The sequence below is a fragment of the Neoarius graeffei genome, chromosome 12 (genome assembly GCF_027579695.1).
Source record: "Neoarius graeffei isolate fNeoGra1 chromosome 12, fNeoGra1.pri, whole genome shotgun sequence".
In the NCBI taxonomy this organism is placed as follows: Eukaryota; Metazoa; Chordata; class Actinopteri; order Siluriformes; family Ariidae; genus Neoarius; species Neoarius graeffei.
Window position 1 is genome coordinate 52,565,993 of NC_083580.1, and position 22,183 is coordinate 52,588,175.

Here is a 22,183-nt window from a genome sequence, read left to right on the forward strand (position 1 = left end):
AAACACTACGAAATATGAAAGTAAGATGAAAAAGAAACATTCTATTGCCTAATACTGCAAGACTAAAACACAATAAAACTGTCAAAACTCACCTTTTCAGTGATAACGTCCGAACAGATCACCCGCGTAACAGAAAGACCGCAAATGGAAGCACGATCAACTTCTAACTGTTGGAGTGGAAAATTCCATTCTACACATGCAAATTGTTAATGTGTCCTTCCCCGCACACAAATAACACGCTACGGTAAAAAATAGACCACAACTCATTTTATAGCTCAGAAATTCATACAAGACCAGCTACCATCGTAACATATTCTGTAAGAAACATATTCTATACCTAACTTTCAGCTTTCGTTTTAAAAAACAAAATCGCAGATTTATAACTAAATTTTTATATGGCGTAGTGATTTTAAGTTACTACTTTTGGTGAGGTAGTGACCTTGACCCTGAGGCTTTCCATTTAGATCAAAACACACGATCGTATTGGTTTTGGGTATGCGGAAAATGGAGTTACAACAGTGATCAAATATTTTGCATGATGTTTTATTACGGTTATGATTATTCTGTGAGCGCACCAATCCTTAGGTGCATAAAGTTACAACTCAAAATACAATTAGTGATAACTGTAGACACTTCAGTGGACTACAACCTTTTTAAGGGAATGCGATGTAGTAAACCATTTATCATGTCCCAGATCAAGCCGCCATTTTTCCACAAATTTGCAGAATTTTTGCCAAATTCTGAATATTCACATCAAAGACTTAGTTTTATCTGTATTATTTCTTTCATCATTTTATTTCAAATTAAAACCAACATCACCATTCAAAACCATATAGTTTATTGACTGTGAGTATATTTAGTGGGGTACCCCGACAGTACCCAGTTTCTGAGACAGACCCAGATATTATGAGTCACTTTAGAGAAACATCCTAGGAAACATGCAGAATTTTTATTTTTAAAACGTTATTACAAACTTGAGTCAAATTTGGTGTAATGTTTTCATGAGAGTGCTTGATTGACATCTGTCTGTGACGATGTTGGCACAGTATTGTTGTGTAGAATTTTTCTCTCACTTGGTCAGCTTTCAATCACAAGGTTAGCTTTTGCTTGCTATGTAGCTCAGACTGTTCAAACCAGTTCCTAAAAGCTGTGTGGGTGGGACGAGTGACATCAGTGGTGTGTCTCTCGTTCTTGTCCATAGGACCGCATTGATGGCATCACCATCCAGGCCCGACAGTTCCAGGAAGCCGGCCACTTTGATGCCGATAACATCCGGAAGAAGCAGGAGGCTCTGGTAGCGCGCTACGAGGCTCTGAAGGAGCCCATGGCTGCAAGAAAACAGAAGCTGTCGGACTCTCTGCGACTGCAGCAGCTGTTCCGTGACGTGGAGGACGAGGAGACTTGGATCAGAGAGAAGGAACCCATCGCGTCCTCTACCAACAGGGGTGAGGCTGAGAATCAGATTAGCTGGATCTGGATCAGACTGAATGTTGGAACAGTGTGAAAACTGTCCTGTTTCTCCTTCAGGTAAAGATCTGATTGGTGTGCAGAACTTGCTGAAGAAGCACCAGGCCCTGCAGGCAGAGATCACCGGGCATGAGCCCCGCATCAAGGCTGTTACTCAAAAGGGCGAGGCCATGGTGGATGAGGGTATGTGCTGCTCTTTCTTCTAATACAAGAATCGAACTGTGCTTGGTCAGTGTGACCAGTGAGTCTTTTAAAGTTTCGTATTCACTCTGGTCCAGTGAACAAGAGCGAGCAACGCAATCCAAATATGAAGCCGCCTTCCTAATAGGACAGCTTTTACGTTGGGAGAGCGGTAAACGTTGTACCGTTTTGGTTTTCCTGTCTTCCAGGACACTTTGCTGGTGAAGATGTGAAGACCAAGCTAGCAGAGCTGCATGGACGCTGGGAGACTCTGAAAGGGAAGGCAGCTCAGCGCAGGCAGGATCTGGAGGACTCCTTGCAGGCCCAGCAGTACTTCGCTGATGCCAACGAGGCCGAGTCCTGGATGAGGGAGAAGGAGCCCATTGTAGGCAGCACTGACTATGGCAAGGACGAGGACTCGGCTGAGGTAAGTGTGGGGTCGGGGTGTTTTTCTTAATGTTTTAGCCACGCTAAGGTTTTCGGTCTGTTCCCCAAAAAAAGAAAACAGGCTAGTTTAAATTAGCCTGGGCCCGCCCATCCTAAGCGTGACGCAACACGAGGGCCTGTTGCGAGCTTAGTCTGCCAGGCAAGCTATCTCCAGCTCTTCCAAGCTCCCGAAAAATCGGGAACCAATCAACTTTGAGCATCTCCAACGGCCCTGGGTAGAGGCGTGTTCAAGGCACTGACGTAGTAGAACTGCGACCGGAAGCCATAGATTGTTTACAGAATCTATGCCGGAAGCGCTTCATTCACTAGAAACATTACGAACATGGAGCAGCGGCAAGCCTTTGACACAGCGGTAGATGCTGTATTGAAAGCATTCAACGGGAAGTTCTCATTGAAAACGGAGCAAAGAGCAGCCCTGGAGGTATTTATTGAAAGGAAGGACGCTTTCGCCTTGCTCCCGACCGGCTTCGGTAAGAGTTTAATCTACCAGTTAGCCCTGTCGCGTCGCATACGTCAGAGGAAAGAGTGATGTGATTGGTTTAAGCTTCGTCACAGCCTTTTCTGGCTTCAACCAGTAGCAAACTGAGGCATTTCAGGGAGGCGGGTCAAGCACGCACTTTGGGAAACGGTTGGGCTTAATATCTTGGCCAGACCAATAGCTCGTAGAGCTTTGTCGCGTTAGCCAGGCTAAGTTTAAATACCTAATACAGAAAATATAGTGGACTCTGCTATCTTGGATTTGGGGAAATCGCGTGATAAGTACGCATTTTTATCCTCCACTGGCCGAAAGGCCCGAAGGGGGATTATGTCGTGGTGATGTCCGTCCCAGGAAGGGTGCTCAGCTTCTGAAATCAGCTCCTCTCACAATTTTTGGAGGAATTTCACAAAACTTGGCAGGATTCTTTGTTATATGTCGGTCGTACGCAGATTGTAATTTCATTAAATTCGGTCACGTTTTACTAGTTACGGCCCTTTATTAACAAAATTTATACTTTGGCGATTTCACGAGAGTGTGTTTTCCTTCTGAAATCAACTCCTCTCACAATTTTTGGAGGAATTTCACAAAACTTGGCAAAAGGCTTTGTCATTAGTACGCGTGTTGTTTTGTTCAATTCGGTCACATTTTACCAAAGTTACAGGCCTTGATTAACAACCTTGTACTTTCACAATTTCGTAAAGGTGTGCTTGCCTTCTGACATCAACTCCTCTCGCAATTTGTGGACGAATTTCACCAAACTTGGCAAAACGCTTTGTTATATGACTGTTGTACGCATATTGAAATTTTGTTTAATTTGGGCAAATTTCACCAGAGTTCTGCCCTTGATTATTAACAAACTTGTACTTTGGCGATTTCATGAAGGTGTGCTTGCTTTCTGAAATCAACTTCCCTCACAGTTTTTATCCCCCGCTGGCCGAAAGGCCCAAAGGGGGGATTACGTCGTGGCGATGTCCATCCCGGAAAGGGTACTCACCTTCTGAAATCAACTCCTCTCACAATTTTTGGAGGAATTTCACGAAACTTGACAGGATTATTTATATGTCGGTAATACGCATATTGCGATTTCGTTCAGTTTAGTGGCATTTTACCAGAGTTATGGCATAGCTGCCGGCGGGGGGTGGTATTGTGCTCTCAGAGTGCTCTTGTTTTGGAAAGCAGTGTTGTGGTTTCTTGTCTTCCAAAGTAATAAAATAACCACTCTGTTGAACGTCCCCGGAAACTGACTGCGTGTTTGTGACTTTGGCATTGGTGACTGAGGCTGTATGGTGGAAACACAGTCGAAACTGTAGCACAAAAAAAAAAAAAGCCATTTTGTAGCATCTACTCCAGCTGATCCTGGATTTCTTGCTCCTCAGGCCCTGCTGAAGAAACACGAGGCACTGACGTCAGACCTGAGTGCTTATGGAAGCAGCATCCAGTCCCTGAAGGAGCAGGCTCAGGCCTGCAGGGTGAGTGTGTCGTCTTTTTGTTAAACAATCCACAAAGTCTCACACCTCCCCAACAGAGTGAATCAGAAGCTGATCTTTTCCTGCTCGGTCCTGCAGCAACAAGTTGCCCCTACTGATGATGAGACCGGTAAGGAGTTGGTGCTGGCTCTCTATGACTACCAGGAGAAAAGTCCTCGCGAAGTCACCATGAAGAAAGGGGACATCCTCACCCTGCTTAACAGCACCAATAAGGTAGAACTCAACTCGAAGGACCACTTTGAGTTGAAGTGGTTTTGAAAGGGCTGTTTGGTAGGTACAGTGACCCAGCTGAGCCTGTTCTGTATGCCGTCTCCGCTCCTCAGGATTGGTGGAAAGTGGAGGTGAATGACAGGCAGGGCTTTGTGCCGGCAGCGTACGTTAAAAAGCTGGACCCGACTCAGTCGTCCTCCCGCGAGAACCTGCTGGATGAGCAGGGCAGCATCGCGCTGCGCCAGGAGCAGATTGAAAACCAGTGAGTGATCTTTTTTTTTAGTCCTTTTGACATTTTAGCACTTGAGATTTGAGCTAACATCTTAACAAACTGCTTTCTTTCTGGGTGCTTTCACATATGCAGTGTTTTAGTCTGTTTGGACGGAACGTGCTTGGTGCGGTTCTTTAGACAGGTGACAGCACTGCAGTCATGCTCCAAAACAAACAAGATCACATCCATCCATGCAAACTCTAGAACGGTTCTATTACAGTGAGGAAGCAGTTCGACATGATTTCAGGGCTTTCCACTAAGGCTCATACTAGCCAGCCATGACAAATAAGTAGCCAGCCGGGGGGAGTAAACACAAAATAAACTCCTGTGCACGCAGTTCCCAGGATTAACTGTATTTTCCACAGACCATTTATTTATTCACTTTACTCAAATACAAAGTAAAATGGCAGTAAATCTTCTTTTTTTTCTTGCGTATTGCATCATGAGGCGTTCCTGGCTTGTAAATCTCGTTTTCGGTGCATGACACATTCACGCAGCTGAGCATGCTATGAATTAACAACGACAACGGTCTGCAGTGGGGCTACACAATTAAACACTCAGCGAACATTTCTCCATTTGTGTATGAAAATACACTCCAACCACTCAGTTTAGTTTCATTTACAACCAACGGTGTCTTGATGCCAGCACGGAATTGAACGAGAGAAGACTGGTTTACCAGAGACAAAATAAGCGTTATCTCTGCTTCTGTTCCCTCTGATGTCGCCTCCGACGGCCCCGACACACTACTGCCTCCGCTGAGTGCGCGCGCACACACCGCATGTCGGGGCTGCGGATGAGTTACTCTCCCTTGATCAACGAAGTCTGCGGGGAATTTGTAGTTATTATCGGTACAAACAGCGCGAATCACAACTTAAATGAGTGCGGTTCAGTTTGACATTATTGTCAGTCCGTTAGATAAACATTTAATTTTATTAACATCGAAAATTAATATTTAGAGCCTGTGGGCTACAAAAATAGTCATTAAAGTAGCCGGCTGGACTTAATTGTGTAGTCGGCTGTATGGCCGGCAGCTGGCGCTTGTGGAAAGCCCTGCATGATTACAAGAAATGAAACAAACATGCTGTATGTTTTTTGGATTGCAGCTGCTGAATGAGGCTCAAAGGACAGAGCTGTAGAACTGCTGTGTTTTCTGGGTATCTGGACCAACAAGCAAAAAGGGGAAATAAATGCTGGATGTGATGCACGTTATGTATATAATTCTTTGATTGATGTAATTCTCTACTCATCTAATTAGGGCTGCCTCTGAGTTTTCTGTGCTCGGGTGGGTTCCCCTCTCCGCTCCCCCTCTTGATGTATTTGCCATGGGTTGGACCCCCCCACCCCCACCCATTTCTGACCAGGGAACGAAAGTGTTTTTTTTTTTTTTTTACATCAGCCAACGTTTTGGTTTTTATCCCTCGCTGGCCCGAAGGGGGATTATGTCGTGGTGCTGTCCGTCCCAGTAAGGGTACTCGCGTTCTGAAATCAACTCTTTTCACAATTTTTGGAGGAATTTCACGAAACTTGGCAGGATTCTTTGTTGTATGTCGGTAATACGCATAGTGTTATTTTTGTTCAATTCAGTCGCATTTTCCCAGAGTTGTGGCCCTTGATCAACAACCTTTTACTTTCACAATTTCATGAAGGTGTGCTCGCTTTCTGACCTCAACTCCTCTCACCATCTTTGGACGAATTTCTCGAAGCTTGGCAAAAGGCCTTGTTATATGACGGTAATACGCATATTGCGATTTAATTCCGTTTGTGCAAATTTTCCCAGAGTTTTGACCCTTGATTAAATAATTTGTACTTTGACGATTTCATGAGGGTGTACGTTCTTCTGAAATCAACTCCTCTCACAATTTGTGGAGGAATTTCACCAAACTTGGCAAAAAGCTTTGTTATATGACAGTTGTACGCATATTGAAATTTCGTTTAATTTGGGCAGATTTTAGCAGTTTTATGCCCTTGATTATTAACAAACTTGTACTTTGGCAATTTCATGAAGGTGTGCTAGCTTTCTGAAATCAACTCCCCTCATGATTTTTATCCCCCGCTAGCTGAGAGGCCCAAAGGGGGATTATGTTGTGGCGATGTCCGTCCGTCCCGGGAAGGGTAGTCGGCTTCTGAAATCAACTCCCCTCTCAATTTTTGGAGGAATTTCATGAAACTTGGCAGGATTCTTTATGCTGTATGTCGGTAATACGCATATTGCAATTTCGTTCAATTCAGTGGCATTTTACCAGAGTTATGGCATAGTTGCCAGCGGGGGATATTGTGCTCTCCGAGCACTCTTGATGACTTGTGCCCAATATGAAACCAAACCAAAACTTCATTTTCACTCTGATTCAGGCTCAGCAAATGGATAATAGGTGTGAAAGCATCCTAAAACATTTTACTTCCTGTAACAATCTACTCCAGTCAGAGCGCTGACTCTTCTTTCAGTCTTACTAATGTCTCTGCCTCTTTTTTTTTTTTTTTATTCCTCTTCTGCTTCTCCTAATCTCTTCTCTAACGCCTGCATGCGTGTGCTCACCCTGCCCTGTGGCAGGAATGTGGCCACCAAGGAAGCGTGCAGCGTATCTGTGCGCATGAAGCAGGTGGAGGAACTGTGAGTAGGACCCAGGCTTGTGCTCTTTCTCACCCATCACTCCACCATCTTCATCCATCGTCTCTCTTCACCCTCTTCCGTTAGTCACCGATGCTTCTATAGCGGTCATGTCATGAATCTTACCTTTATTACCTAACTTTTCCATTCCATCTCTCTCTTTCCTGCAAGGCCATCCTTCTGTTTAACTTCTATTCAGTAAGGAATAGAAGTCGTAACTGTTTCTCCTGAAGCTTGCCTAAGAGCGGGGTGATGCTTCAACGTGGTCGTTCTCAGCTTTTCATCATAAACTCTTCTCCTTTACTGCTTTGCACAAAGAGTATTTTAGCCAGTGGTACATTTAGGTCTCGATTGAAGCTAATTGTAGCATGGGTTATGGCTAAGGTAATCATGAGGTGTCGAGAGACTGTTAGCATGGAAACTAACGCTTTAATCTGGCTGATTTTACATATTGAAACTTTAGGGGTGGAAAAGTAGGTTCCTCTAGATTTCTTTTGATAATGAATGATGGCTTTTTTTTTTTTTTTAAAAGACTTTTACTGGCGCTCTCTTTGCTAGAAAACATCATGCAGGGTGATGAAGTGGAGTTGCCGTTACACATTATTGCTGTATTTCTTCCATACCATAGCAATATTCTCATGTTGCAAAACGTGGTTGCAGCTTTCCCTTCAACTGTTAAAGTGCTGATACTGGAGACTTCATAAAGCCTTCTTAACAGAAAACCTCACCATATAAAGATTTAACCCCTCCCCCCCTCCCCCCCCCCCCCAAAAAAAAAAAACACCCTGCAAGTCCATATGAATGAGCTGTAACTAATAGAGAGATGATGATTTAGAACAAGCGCATTAAAAGTAGACGGCCTTTCAATTTCATAAAACCAGTGAAATTTAGGATACGTTCACACTGCAGGCTGAAGTGACTCAAATCCGATCTTTTCGCCCATATGTGACCTGTATCCGATCTTTTATTGACAATATGAATGACACAGATCCGATTTTTTTCAAATCCGACCCAGGCCGTTTGGATATGTGGTGCTAATTCCGATTCCTATCTGATCTTTTCATATGCGACTTCAGTCTGAACCGCCAGGCCGCATTCATCCGACTTACACGTCATCAACAAGCCACAAACGTCACTATTCTGCGCTGAAGTAGGCGGCGGGTCTCTCAAAAAAAAGTTACAACAACATGGCGCATAATCACGGGCGCAGATAGAGGGGGGGACTCGTCCCACCCAGATTTAAATTCACCTCGCTCGGTCCCCCCCACTTATAGGGAGGAAAAACGTCTGTGCTGTCTTTCTTTGTATAAGGCAAACCTCACGGAAAAATCAGAAGACTAATTACCATTCGGTTTATTGAGGTGCACAGCAGTACATACATAGTTGCAACAACTCACATAAAACAAAACAAAGACTGATATTCGGTTGGTTGAGCTGCGCAGACTGCGCAGGTTGCGAGCTCGAGCTTGGTTGCTATGGTTACTAACAACAAGTTTGACAGGCATATCGGGGTCGGGGTTGGTTTGCTGGCAGCTTTGTCTCCCCCCAGTTTTTTGTCCCCCCCAGTTCAAAAAACGTATCTGCGCCCCTGCGCATGACATCAATGCGAGGGACGCTTCGGGCTGTGAAGGTTCTGAATCTTCTCAATGGAAGGACGCAGAGGTTAGGGAGCTGATTTCCATTTGGGGGGATGCAGCTATTCAAGCTAGATTGGATGGATCATACCGCAACCGGGCGGTTTTACTTTCGTAAACACTGGCCATGCTCACTGCGTGTGACGTCGTCGTATCCTGCAATGCGCATGCGGAACACTTTTAGGTCGCTTTTCGTTCATACTGAGGATCACATACAAGTCGCATATATTTGTTAATGTGAACGACCTCACAAAAAAATCGGATTTCACAAAAAAATCGGAATTGAGCATTAAGCCTTGCAGTGTGAACGTAGCGTTAGTTCCCTCTGAAATTTGGTCATTGTGATGCATGTTTATTTATGTAATATCTTAAAAACAGGCCACTCTGTGGCTGCAAAGTGATTTAATTTGAGGGGATTCCCGCGCAAATAATGCGCATGAAATCGCTCGCTTCGCACAGTCAAGCAGACAGAGGAAGTCCGGTGTGCGCATGCGCAGGTTTACCTTTTGGCGTCATCGGCGTCATCTTCCCTTGGGTTTTACGGCAGCCAGCATCCACAGTGTTGCATTACTGCCATCTACAGGTTTACCTTGACCGTGCACTGACGGTTCCATCATTCTGTCGCTAAACGAACAGCTGATCACACCGAGGTGCTCGCTGACCGCCGAGATTTATTTGTTTGGTCCTGCGTTTCCTTTCCTTCGCAACATAACGTCTTTTCTTCTCGCTTTCCGTTACTGTAGTCGGTCTTTCACGTTTTATTCACATCCTCCAATTTTCTCTCCTGTTTCAAATTTGTATCCCACAATGCCTTGCGTGAACAGGGAAAGCCCACCACGTGATGCATGATGTAGTATCTTGAATTGGGTCATGGTGAAGCAGGAAAAAATAGCAGAGAATTTAGGGCCACGTGGCCTTAAATTCATTAATTGTTCTATGTAAAAAAAAAAAACTAATAAAATTGGAAGTCTGTGATTTCGAATTCAGTTGGTCCACTAAACAAAAATAATTGGGTGTCAGGGAAAATTCTTTTTATGACCTACACTTGAAAAATCTGAAAGGAAGTCTACCTTTTAATATACTGGCAGTCAATGAAAAAGTCCAGGTCAATAATTCAACATATTATGCAATACGGAGTTGGGGAAATGTTTGTTTTGAGATGTTTCTATTGAATAGCGTGCACAGAAGTCATTAATGAGTTCTCCTCAATCCAAACATTTTTCAGTAGTCTTCAGGGAGTGGTCTTTAGGAATCAGCTCAAAGTGCTGTTTTGGAGAAAAACAAAAATTTGTACACGGTTGAAAGGATGGGTTGGATAGCCTTTATTAAGGCCATGAAAAAGCCAACTTTTGTATTCCTTATGTCCAAGATGCCACGGTTAAATCCAGATGACAGATGGCGGGCCCTCAGCATGGTGCAAGCCGGCCTGTTTTTCAGAAGTTGGGCGTCTATTGAATGTCCAAACCCTGCCATGGCCTGCGTATTCACCTGATCTCAATCCCATTGAGCATTTATGGGATCACCTTGGTGTTCAGATCCAGAACCGTGTTCCTCGTCCCATGAACAGAGGTCAACTGATCCAGGCTCTTCAAGAGGAGTGGCAGGCCATTCCACAAGACAGGATTCGCCGTTTGATACGCAGTATGCGTCGCAGACTGACGGCTTGTATTGCTGTTGGTGGGGACAATACTCGGTACTGAAGCTGCAACTTTCCAATTACAGGGTATCCATTTTGTTCGGACTGTACATTATCAAAGCTCACAGCAATTGTGATTTTTTTTTTTGTTTATTCATCTCGAGTTAAATGTCAGTATATTGATCTGTAAGCTTCTAGTACATGATTTCATAGCTTATGAATAAAATTATTTTCATAAATGTCACCTGGACATTTTCATTGACTGTCAGTGTATAAACCTGTGATTTGCAGCTGCTCTGTTGTCAAAGCTGCTGTTAGGCAGCTGGGCCATAGAAGGTTCACGCTGCATGCTGCACGCTACACGCTACACGTTCACGTGAAGAACCGGACCCTGGGCCATTAAACTTCATGCTTGGATGTTCACGTGTTGCGTCTGTTCTACTTTGACCGAGTAACCAACAATATGGACTCTTCGGATGACGACGATTGCCTCATTCTGCTTTTACTGAGACAGAGGAAGAGAAAAAGGAACAGAATTTGGAGCCGAGAACACTTCCTTCTGAGAGAAACCCGTGGCGAATTTCACCGAACATTCTATAATCTGCTTGACAATCCCGATGAAGAACTATTTTTCAATTATACCATTCAATTATATTTTTTCTGAAGTTTTCCCCTGAAAGCATAGCGTTATCTCCCTAGACCCGTTCTGATTGGCTGGCGCGGCGGTGACCGCATGCATTGACTGGAATTTCCATCTTCACGCCTAGAAAAAAGTGTGCATGTTCATTTCACGCTTCACGCGTGAAGTGTGCAGCGTGCAGCGTGCAACGTGAACGCCGTTCTATGGCCCAGAGCAAGTCATGCTACGTTTGTCCACTTTTCTTTACACGCGTGTAGTGTGCAGCGTGCAGCGTGAACCTTCTATGGCCCAGCTGCCTTATAGGAAATTAATCAATACCTTCTGATGATCAGAATCTAGAATTAAACAGCAGGCAAACCAATGTATTTCTGTTCCTCACACAGGGCACCAGTATCTAGGAACTGTTAATTTAACAAGCCACTAGAACAGACAAACAAATTCACGGTAGCAACCAGCAACACGCTTTTTTTTGCTTCAGAATGTTTCCAGTGTTTGTTGTTCTGAATCAGGAGATTGAATAGAAACCTTAAAGCAGTAGTAAAACATCCAGCCAGGCTGGAGAAGAACACAGTCAATCCAACCCACAGGATTACCTTTGAGCCATAGCTGCCTTTTTTTTTTTTAAATAGAGATTTATTTAATCCGTGGTTTGAGCTCTGAACCTCTTGTCGTGTGCTGCAGGTATGGCACCCTGCTGGAACTGGGCGAGAAGCGGAAGAACATGTTAGAGAAGAGCTGTAAGAAGTTTATGCTGTTCCGCGAGGCCAACGAGCTGCAGCAGTGGATCAACGAGAAGGAGGGAGCCCTGACCAACGAGGAGGTGGGGTCTGACCTCGAACAGGTGGAAGTGCTGCAGAAGAAGTTTGATGATTTCCAGAAGGTACGTTCCTTCCAAGTTGAGTTGTCTTGTCAAACGGTTAGATCAAATCCGCCTCTACATTTAACTGCATTTGTGTTTTTGTCCTAAATCAGGACCTGAAGGCAAACGAGTCTCGTCTGAGGGACATCAACAAGGTGGCATCAGAGCTGGAGTCGGAGGGACTGATGGCCGAGGAGGCTCCGATGGTGCAGGCTCAGGTGAGCCACCAGTTTGGATCGCTTGTATCTATCGCTGCAGGCGTGGGCAATCATAAATTCATCAGCTAAAGATTTATTACACCCTGTACTCACCACACAAGTTGTATATTATCCTGGTGAGCACAACTTACAGGCTATCAAGACTGTGAGCTCGTATAAAACATGTTAAGTAGCATAAAATTACTAGCTGGTGCAGTAACGCAGAGAATTTTCCACTGATCCTAAATAGTTAGTGGCTTTATAAAATGGAGGAGAGAGAAGTGGCAGCGAAATATTAAAGGAGAACTGAAGTCATTTTTAAACTTGCTTTATTTTTTAATTAATGCGTTCTTCAATTGCGTTTTCAGTTTTAGTAACCTTATATCGTGACTTGTATTGGCAACTAATTGCAATTAAATATTATACTTGTCGGCTTAGCCGTGTTGAATTTAGTTTGTTTGGTCCACGGCAGGCGTCGCTTATCCGTGCGAGACTTGTGCGAGACTTCGAAACGTCAAGTGTCAGCGCCGCCATCTTGAAAACTCTTTTCCAAACACAAAAACGAGTTTAAATGACGATTACTGCCTACTTTTTTCAAACTTTCTCGATTGCTATCAAAACAAACAAAACTCCCGGCTTGATTACGTCAGCATTCGAAGGAGGGCGCATGCGTCTTTTGACAGCGTTGGCAGATGTCGGTCACTTTGATTTCCGCTGTACGTTTTACTTCCGTCCTACGATGTCTCACACAGGTCTCAGCGAATCTCGTTTACGGCCATTGCTTTGACATATGGACTGATGTATTACAGAGCATATTTCAAACACTCATAACTTGCTATAGCAACAACAAAATGGCTGTCAGAAATGCATCCGTATATTTACTAAAATGAGAGATATAATTTTGATGATAAAAACTTTGCCTTCAGTTCTCCTTTAAATAACGTGCTGCTGTTACACTGGCATCCCCAAAATGATTTTTATTGGTAATTCACATGTTCCTATATGTGCCCGAATCCAGGGACACATGTCTGCCCGGGGGCATTTTGAGTTATTGACAGATTCAGAAAGTACAGTTTCTAAGCTTTCCAATGGTTCCTTCCATGTGGAGATCTGACAATATTTGAAGAATGTGTGGCCTTTTGAAAGTGTATACTTCTTAAAACAGAAAAGGGAGAAAATCGCCCTCAAAGTTTTCCATCTCAGCTACTCTGGGTGCAGGGCGGGCACATAATGGTGCTCATTTGCATGACATTAAGGAAAGCCCTACCCCCTACGAGCTAGCACGATACTACTTTCATGTAAACAAAGATCACCACGTCAATTTTCCTTCCAAGCAAAGTATGCCCAACACAATTATGAAGTACAAAAATAAGTCCTAAAGTATACTTTAACGTTTTGTGGTTGAAAAATTACTCACACCGTAAGAAAGAAAGATAGCACGATGATGACGCAACTAACACAACGCTAGTTTCATGTAAAGCCTCGGTCACAACCGGCCGTACCGTGCTCCTACGGCCGGTCTACACGCAAAAAACGTGTGAAACGCACGAGAGCGCGCGTGTGATGTGCTGATTTTCGAGCCGCAGACCGGCCGCAGAGGTTCTTTGTCATGTCAAACAAACTCTACGGGCGCTTACGTTTTTTTCAGGTTGTAAGACAAACTTACAGCCAACGTGCGTCTTTCTCCATGAACAAAAAAAAAAAAAAACGCAGCGATTTGGGAAACGCCAAAAATCACACGGCCAAAAAATCGTATGTCCGGTTGTGACCTAGGCTTAACCAAACCACAACACTCTCCGTTACATGCAAAAATAACCACACAGCCTTAGATTAATAAACTTACCCCATCAGAAAGAGAAACGTCGCCCTGCACACACCAATGCCTCCGATGGAATGTAGTCCTAGCTTCCTTTTGGTTGGGTTTTTTTGCTAGAAATGGTTATCTCCGATGTAAATACCGTGTGTCTGTTTGCTTCGCGGTGTTTCAGCTCCTCTGCGCTCTGTTTAGCTTGCTCATTCCATAGTGAAATTACATGCCTGTATGCAGCTTAAGTAGCCACAAGCTCAGCTCGTATCATACAGCTGATTCGCGAAAAAAAAACAACAACAAAAGACTTAAATCATCATGTGAATGGCCCATATGGTAATTTACCCACACCCCCCAGCAGGCTACAGTCCTGACAAAAACGAGACAATTTGCAACAAAAAATGTATGCTTTTCCAACAAAACAATCTATTATCTGAAATACTGATTGCATTCTTCAAGATCTCAACTTGCACATGATGGAAAAAAACAAAAATCACAAATTTCGAAAAAAAAATGCTTCTTTTGCAATTATCTCGGATTCGTTTCGGCCGACATGCGTCCCTGGATTCGGTGAGGCGTCACATATTATGTTGTGATGTTGCTTTAATGCAAAAATCTGTTTGAAATTAAATCTTCTCTTTTTCTTCCTTTTCCTGCTGCAGCAGCAAGAGCTGTTGGGCTCGGCTCCTGGGAAGGTCCTTGTCATTTTAGTACTATATGCACCATGTACCTGAGAGTATAAAATCATTTCAAACCCTTCCAAATTTCTGCTGCTAATATTCACTTCCTGTTTTGCAGGACGAAACTGATTCCAAAACTGCCTCTCCTTGGAAGGTAATCTGATTTAAACTGAATGTTTGTTTCACCAGTGTGATCTCTTGTATGGAGAGCAATAAGTAAGATGTTGAGTGCGCATGCTGAGATTTACAGAGTAGGGTGGAACTGTGTACACTAACGTTGTGACTTTTTTTCCCCCTCCCCCTCCTGATTGGTGTGATTTTTTTTTTTTTTCTCTCGTCCTGTTTTTCCTCTCCCCTGACTTATTTATTTATTTATTTCCCCCTCCCCCCAACTCGGTGTAGTCTGTTCGCATGGTTATCCAAACGACGGCTAACTTTAATACTATTAAGGTAAGAAACCTGCCGTGTTCTCCCTGTAGAGCATCATCTCATCCCCTCACCAAGTCATCCTGTCCTCACGCCTGAAGGACTAACCCTGTCCCCTCACCATCGTCTTCTGCTCCCACTTGGCTACACTGACCATTTCTGTTCTTGTTCGTTATCTAAACGTCCATGCAGCGGTGTTTTAAAAACGTCAGTCCAGCGTACAGCTCACAACCCTGACCACTGTGCTTATTTTTGTCTTTTTTTTTATTATTATTTTAGAAGTCATTTGTTGTCTTGTAATGTCCTTGTGGCTGTAAAAGGTGATTAACGTACATATTGGAGCCCTAGATAGCCGTGGGCAAAATGACCTCAGCCATCAGGGCCCTAATATGAAGATCTGTGGCTGTAACTCCCTGTTTTTATCCGATCTGTTGTCTGCATCCTTCACGTCCCCATGAACCCATGTTGTTGAATGTCACCTCCTTCCCGACGTCCTAATCATTCTCTATGTTTACGTGTACACCTATGGTTCGGATTCAGCCGAAAATAGAATGTGGTTTGATTCGTCATGCCTGTAATCTGACTTGACCATAACATTTACGTATAAATGTCCAGATTTATATTGAAAGCATAGACCACTGACGTTTCGAAAACTTTTAGGGAGTTTGTGTAACTAATACTAGGTTCCCATTGCACTGCTGTAGCCATTAAAGGGGAACTGAAGTCATTTTTAAACTTGCTTTATTTCTTAACGTGTTCTTCAATTACGTTTTCGGGTTTATTAACCTTTTATATCGTGACTCGTATTGGCATATTATTAGGGATGTCCGATATTGGCTTTTTTGCCAATATCCGATATGCCGATATTGTCCAACTCTCAATTTTCGATTCCGATATCAGCCGATACCGATGTCGATATGTGGGTTATTTTTCCTCAGAACTAATTTAGGTAACATCACATATCTCCTGTTGTGGAATTAACACAACATGCTTAATGTTATTGTGATGCCCCACTGGATGCATTCTTGAATGCAACAAGGCTTTCCAAATGTTAACATTGTCTGTGCAAAATAAGAAAAATACTTCAACTTAATTTAGGGAAAAAGTGCCATGTTTATTTTTTTTTAAATTGTCTCAAACAACAGTTTGGATTACACTCTCCCTGAGAAAATCTTGGCAATGCCCACAGCAAATAGGGCAAATTTGACTTCTTCACAAATGATAAAACATTGTACCTGAACAACTATGTGCAACATAGCAGCATCCACAGACATAATGTTGAAACAGAGCGAGCAAGGTTGTCACTGCAGCCATCCACGCTTGTTTGTACGCTTCAAGACGCAGCTTGATGAGCTCATCATCTTTGCGCCGGTAAACGCTTCAGGAGCGCATAGGCACTATTTGGGTGTAACGCAAGCATTATTTTATCGGTTTTGAGGCAAAAAAAATCCGATAACGATATTAACAGATATTACATTTTTATGTTAATATCGGGCCAATAATATCTGTCGGCCGATAATATCGGACATCTCTACATATTATATTACGCTTATCGGCCTTTTCGTTTTTTAGCCATATTGAATGTAGTTCGTTTGGTCCACGGCAGGCGTCGCTTATCCGTGCGATCTTCACGAGACTTGTGAAGTGTCGGCGCCATCATTTTGAAAACTGTTGACACAGCGGCCAGATCGCCACATCATTCCAGTTTAGATTCATTTCGGGATTTGCCACCTGAAGGCGCGCCGAGTGGACTCCAGCACGCGCGCCGTGAGCAAGGCGCATCTGGCGTCAATTAAGGAACCGTGTGTTTGCCTATTTAGAGACTGTGCTGATGCATTTGCATTGCAAAATATTACGATACGCATGTACACGTTACCGAGTCTTTCTATCAGTTGTCTTGATTTCCTGTTTCACGATCCTTGTGCCTGCTTCTCGTTCTTGTCCTCGCTTAGCCTTTGATGTACTGTTTGCGCCTGTACTCTCGTTTTTGATCGAGCCTGCCGTTTTGGATTGTTTGCCTGTGTATATATTGTCTCACTGTATATACGGTATATTCTGCACTTTATTAAACTGTATACTTCTGCACATACATCCGCCTCCCTCGCGTACGTGACATGGAGATTATTCCATACGACTTCGAACCAACGTGGCGTAGAGAAGAGTTGGAAAGACGACAGGATAAGGACGAGTCCGTCACGCTGGTATTTACGTCATTTACTGTCGCACAATCAAAACGTGCCAGATCAGGTGGCTGGTGGGTTTTCAAAATAATAAATACATGCATGTATGTATTTTTGTGATTAAATACATATACTGAGCGCATTTCCCACATAATCCTCGCTAAGGTTTCGGACAGCACTACAAAATGGCGTCCACACTATATAGTGCGTGAGTAGGGAGCGATTTTGGACACGGAAAACTTCTGGCTTGATTACGTCAGCATTCGAAAGAGGGCGCGCGAGTCTTTTGACGATGTTGGCAGATGTTGGTCACTTTGATTTCCGCTGTGATATTTTACTTCCGTCCTACGAAGTCTCGCACAGGTCTCAGCGAATCTCGTTTACAGCCGTTGCTTTGACACACAGACTGATATATTACAGAGCACATTTCAAACACTCATAACTTGCTATAGTATGGACCCTTTTCAGTCACGTGACCTTCGTAAACACGACCGCCATTTTGGACATGTAGTGGACTTCGGCTCAAATCGGTTTGAATGCGAGGAAGGCGACAAACATAAAAGAAAAAGGAGCGAGATGCAGAAAACTGTATTTACTAGTTTACTGTAATTATGATCTGGCAGCTATTTACACCGGATCCAGTGTAAATAGCTGCCGGAGCCAACGTCCGAGCTTGCGAGCTAGCGCACTCCGGAACCTCGGACGTTGGCTCCGGCAGCTATTTACACTGGATCCGGTGTAAATAGCTGCCAGATCATAATTACAGTAAACTAGAATGGAATGTTAACAGCAATGTAATGCCTTTTCTGGCTAATTTTATTCGTCTTACCTCCAACAAAGTGGTCACTACACAAGCGTTGGTATGCCGCTATCCATCTTCTCCGTCGGTCAGCATCTACCGGGATCCGATAAAATGATAACCCTTGCCTTGTTTGTTGATGGTTACTACATCCAGGTACACAACAATATAGTGGCATGATGGAAGTCTTGCTGAAAATAAACACTTTCTTTGCTGCCGTTCCTCAATGCTGGCTGTGGTAAACTACTGGTAGTACATGTCCAAAATGGCGGCCGCGTTTGTCGTGACGTCACGTGAAAAGGGTCCATAGCAGTGACAAAATGGCGATCAGAAATGCATTCCAGCATTTTATAAAATGAGAGCAATAGAATTTTGATGATAAATTTGCCTTCAGTTCTCCTTTCAGAGGCGTTCTATAAACTGTGGCAGATTGCTGCAGTGCTCCAAAAATACAGCAACACTGACAACGAAGCACCTTCAGATTGGAATTGTGTTCAATGTTAATTAAAAAATAATCGCACAGCAAAACTTTACTGAAATGTCAAATCTGTGTTTTTGAAAAGTTTGCTGTTCTTGCTGAGCCATTCTTGACGTCAGACATACTTTAGTAAACATACTGTACTTGTCGCTAAACACCTGAACAGCAGGTAAGAGCATTAGGTATTATGTAAACCTTGGGTTTGACCAAAGAGTGACACTTTTTTTTGTTGTTTTTAGAGTACAGCAAGCTCCACATCTAAAGTTCTTTGCAAAGACAGATTTAGAAGCAATATGTTTTTACATTTGTGACGGCGCGGTCTGTGTAACACAACTGACAGCCGTGCTGTAAGGGTTTAAAGGCTAGTGCAAAGAATCTGTGGGGGGGAAGGGAGAAATTGCAATTTAACGAACAAATAAAATGCTAACAAATTATTTTATTAAATAAAGGCTCGTCTCAGAACAACACCCTTTAAGTAAAAGGAAATATCTGGTATGATCCAGAGTTTTTCAAATGCACTAGGAAAAGCTAAGAAAGATTAGACATTTGGCTCTGGAAAGCATGGAAGTATTTTTATATTTAAAAAAAAAAAAAAGCACGGGCGGCACGGTGGTGTAGTGGTTAGTGCTGTCGCCTCACAGCAAGAAGGTCCTGGGTTCGAGCCCCGGGGCCGGCGAGGGCCTTTCTGTGCGGAGTTTGCATGTTCTCCCCGTGTCCGCGTGGGTTTCCTCCGGGTGCTCCGGTTTCCCCCACAGTCCAAAGACATGCAGGTTAGGTTAACTGGTGACTCTAAATTGAGCGTAGGTGTGAATGTGAGTGTGAATGGTTGTCTGTGTCTATGTGTCAGCCCTGTGATGACCTGGCGACTTGTCCAGGGTGTACCCCGCCTTTCGCCCGTAGTCAGCTGGGATAGGCTCCAGCTTGCCTGCGACCCTGTAGAACAGGATAAAGCGGCTAGAAATAATGAGATGAAAATAAAAGCACCCTGTAAACTCTTGCGTGCAGTCAGCATGCTATAAATGTTTGAAAGGATGCTGATGGCTGTATTCGGGGTGTTTACAGGAGCTGAATAACCGCTGGAGATCGCTGCAGCAGCTGGCAGAGGACAGGAGTAACATGCTGGGAAGCGCCCACGAGGTGCAGAGGTTCCATAGGTACGGATGATTCGGCTCACTTGGATTTCCAGAAGGTGGTGGACGGACATGAAGCTTCCACCAAAGTGCAGGAAATAAAAGAAATATGGACTAAAGATATATTCGTTTTTTTAGGGATGCTGATGAGACCAAAGAATGGATCGAGGAGAAGAACCAGGCCCTAAACACTGACAACTATGGCCATGATCTAGCCAGCGTTCAGGCTCTGCAGCGCAAACATGAGGGCTTCGAGAGAGACCTGGCTGCTCTGGGAGACAAGGTCAGATTGTAATTCTTTTCTTTTTACACATTGGTATTAGTTTCTGTATTTAGTATGCTTAGTCTTTACCGCCCTACTCCCTACAGTGGTGCTTCAAAGTTTGTTGAACCGTTTAGAATTTTCTATATTTCTGCATAAATATGACCAAAAACAACATCAGATTTTCACACAAGTCCTAAAAGTAGATAAAGAGAACCCAGTTAAACAAATGAGACAAAAATATTATACTCAGTCATTTATTTATTGAGGAAAATGATCCAATATTGCATATCTGTGAGTGGCAAAAGTATGTGAACCTTTGCTTTCAGTATCTGGTGTGACCCCCTTGTGCAGCAATAACTGCAACTAAATGTTTGCGGTAACTGTTGATCAGTCCTGCACACCGGCTTGGAGGAATTTTAGCTCGTTCCTCTGTACAGAACAGCTTCAACTCTGGGATGTTGGTGGGTTTCCTCACATGAACTGCTCGCTTCAGGTCCTTCCACAACATTTCAGTTGGATTAAGGTCAGGACTTTGACTTGGCCATTCCAAAACATTAACTTTATTCTTCTTTAAACATTCTTTGGTAGAACGACTTGTGTGCTTAGGGTCGTTGTCTTGCTGCATGACCCACCTTCTCTTGAGATTCAGTTCATGGACAGATGTCCTGACATTTTCCTTTAGAATTCGCTGGTATAATTCAGAATTCATTGTTCCATCAATGATGAAAAGCCGTCCTGGCCCAGATGCAGCAAAACAGGCCCAAACCATGATACTACCACCACCATGTTTCACAGATGGGATAAGGTTCTTATGCTGGAATGCAGTGTTTTCCTTTCTCCAAACATAACGCTTCTCCTTTAAACCAAAAAGTTCTATTTTGGTCTCATCCGTCCACAAAACATTTTTCCAATAGCCTTCTGGCTTGTCCACGTGATCTTCAGCAAACTGCAGATGAGCAGCAATGTTCTTTTTGGAGAGCAGTGGCTTTCTCCTTGCAACCCTTCTATACACACCATTGTTGTTCAGTGTTCTCCTGATGGTGGACTCATGATCATTAACATTAGCCAATGTGAGAGGGGCCTTCAGTTGCTTAGAAGTTACCCTGGGGTCCTTTGTGAGCTCACGACTATTACATGCCTTGCTCTTGGAGTGATCTTTGTTGGTCGACCACTCCTGGGGAGGGTAACAATGGTCTTGAATTTCCTCCATTTGTACACAATCTGTCTGTGGATTGGTGGAATCCAAACTCTTTAGAGATGGTTTTGTAACCTTTTCCAGCCTGATGAGCATCAACAACGCTTTTTCTGAGGTCCTCAGAAATCTCCTTTGTTCGTGCCATGATACACTTCCACAAACATGTGTTGTGAAGATCAGACTTTGATAGATCCCTGTTCTTTAAATAAAACAGGGTGCCCACTCACACCTGATCGTCATCCCATTGATTGAAAACACCTGACTCTAATTTCACCTTCAAATTAACTGCTAATCCTAGAGGTTCACATACTTTTGCCACTCTCAGATATGTAATATTGGATCATTTTCCTTAATAAATAAATGATCAAGTATAATATTTTTGTCTCATTTGTTTAACTGGGTTCTCTTTATCTACTTTTAGGACTTGTGTGAAAATCTGATGTTGTTTTAGGTCAGTGGTTCCCAAACTTTTTGGCTGGGGACCCCCTTTTGGACTTCAGAATATTTTTGGGACCCCCTGACATCGACACAAAACGTCATAGAATATATATTTTTTAAATAATGTAATCTTTATTTATGTAGCCATTTTCATTTTGACTCAAGTGTTACATAAGATTTTTAATAAAAATTGGACAAAAAAATATATAATAAACAGTGCATATAAGGATAGATGAAGAGTAGTTGAGTGAGTTTTTATTTTAACCACAGATTATATTTAGTACTGTCTGACCGAGTGTTTTGGCTTACTGGTATTGGCTTTCTGCTTGTGTGATGATGAAATAAATCTCTCTGTATCTTGTGGCAGGTGAACTCTCTGGGCGAGACAGCAGAGCGTCTGATCCAGTCCCATCCCGAGGCTGTGGACGATATTCAGGAGAAATGTACGGAGCTGAACACGGCCTGGAGCAGCCTGGTGGGACGCGCCGATCAGCGCAAGGACAAACTGGGCAACTCGCACGACCTGCAGCGCTTCCTCAGTGACTTCAGGTGAGGATAAAGAACAGCTAACTTTTTTACTGCTTCGAGACTGGACTAGTTATTGCAACTTGTCATGCGTGTCATTGCATCATGCTTATTCAGGCTACACCTGGCTGCTTATTAAGTCCCACAAG

The 22,183-nt window shown here is 43.4% G+C and overlaps 1 protein-coding gene across 7 annotated transcripts in view; it reads left to right on the forward strand.

Moving 5' to 3' along the window:
• The window catches only part of sptan1 (spectrin alpha, non-erythrocytic 1), a 120,156-nt gene that overhangs the window by 66,546 nt on the left and 31,427 nt on the right, over positions 1-22,183 (forward strand). For 4 of the 7 annotated variants that reach the window (XM_060935989.1, XM_060935994.1, XM_060935993.1 and 1 more), the window contains exons 16-29: positions 1,202-1,445; positions 1,528-1,650; positions 1,857-2,074; positions 3,949-4,041; positions 4,138-4,272; positions 4,383-4,531; positions 11,737-11,935; positions 12,028-12,132; positions 14,581-14,613; positions 14,717-14,752; positions 15,001-15,048; positions 19,544-19,635; positions 19,750-19,894; positions 21,877-22,058. In XM_060935989.1, coding sequence (XP_060791972.1) covers positions 1,202-1,445; positions 1,528-1,650; positions 1,857-2,074; positions 3,949-4,041; positions 4,138-4,272; positions 4,383-4,531; positions 11,737-11,935; positions 12,028-12,132; positions 14,581-14,613; positions 14,717-14,752; positions 15,001-15,048; positions 19,544-19,635; positions 19,750-19,894; positions 21,877-22,058 — 1,802 coding nt within the window. The remainder of the gene's footprint in view (positions 1-1,201; positions 1,446-1,527; positions 1,651-1,856; positions 2,075-3,948; positions 4,042-4,137; positions 4,273-4,382; positions 4,532-11,736; positions 11,936-12,027; positions 12,133-14,580; positions 14,614-14,716; positions 14,753-15,000; positions 15,049-19,543; positions 19,636-19,749; positions 19,895-21,876; positions 22,059-22,183) is intronic. The other 3 variants (XM_060935992.1, XM_060935995.1, XM_060935996.1) reach the window with 3 other exon arrangements.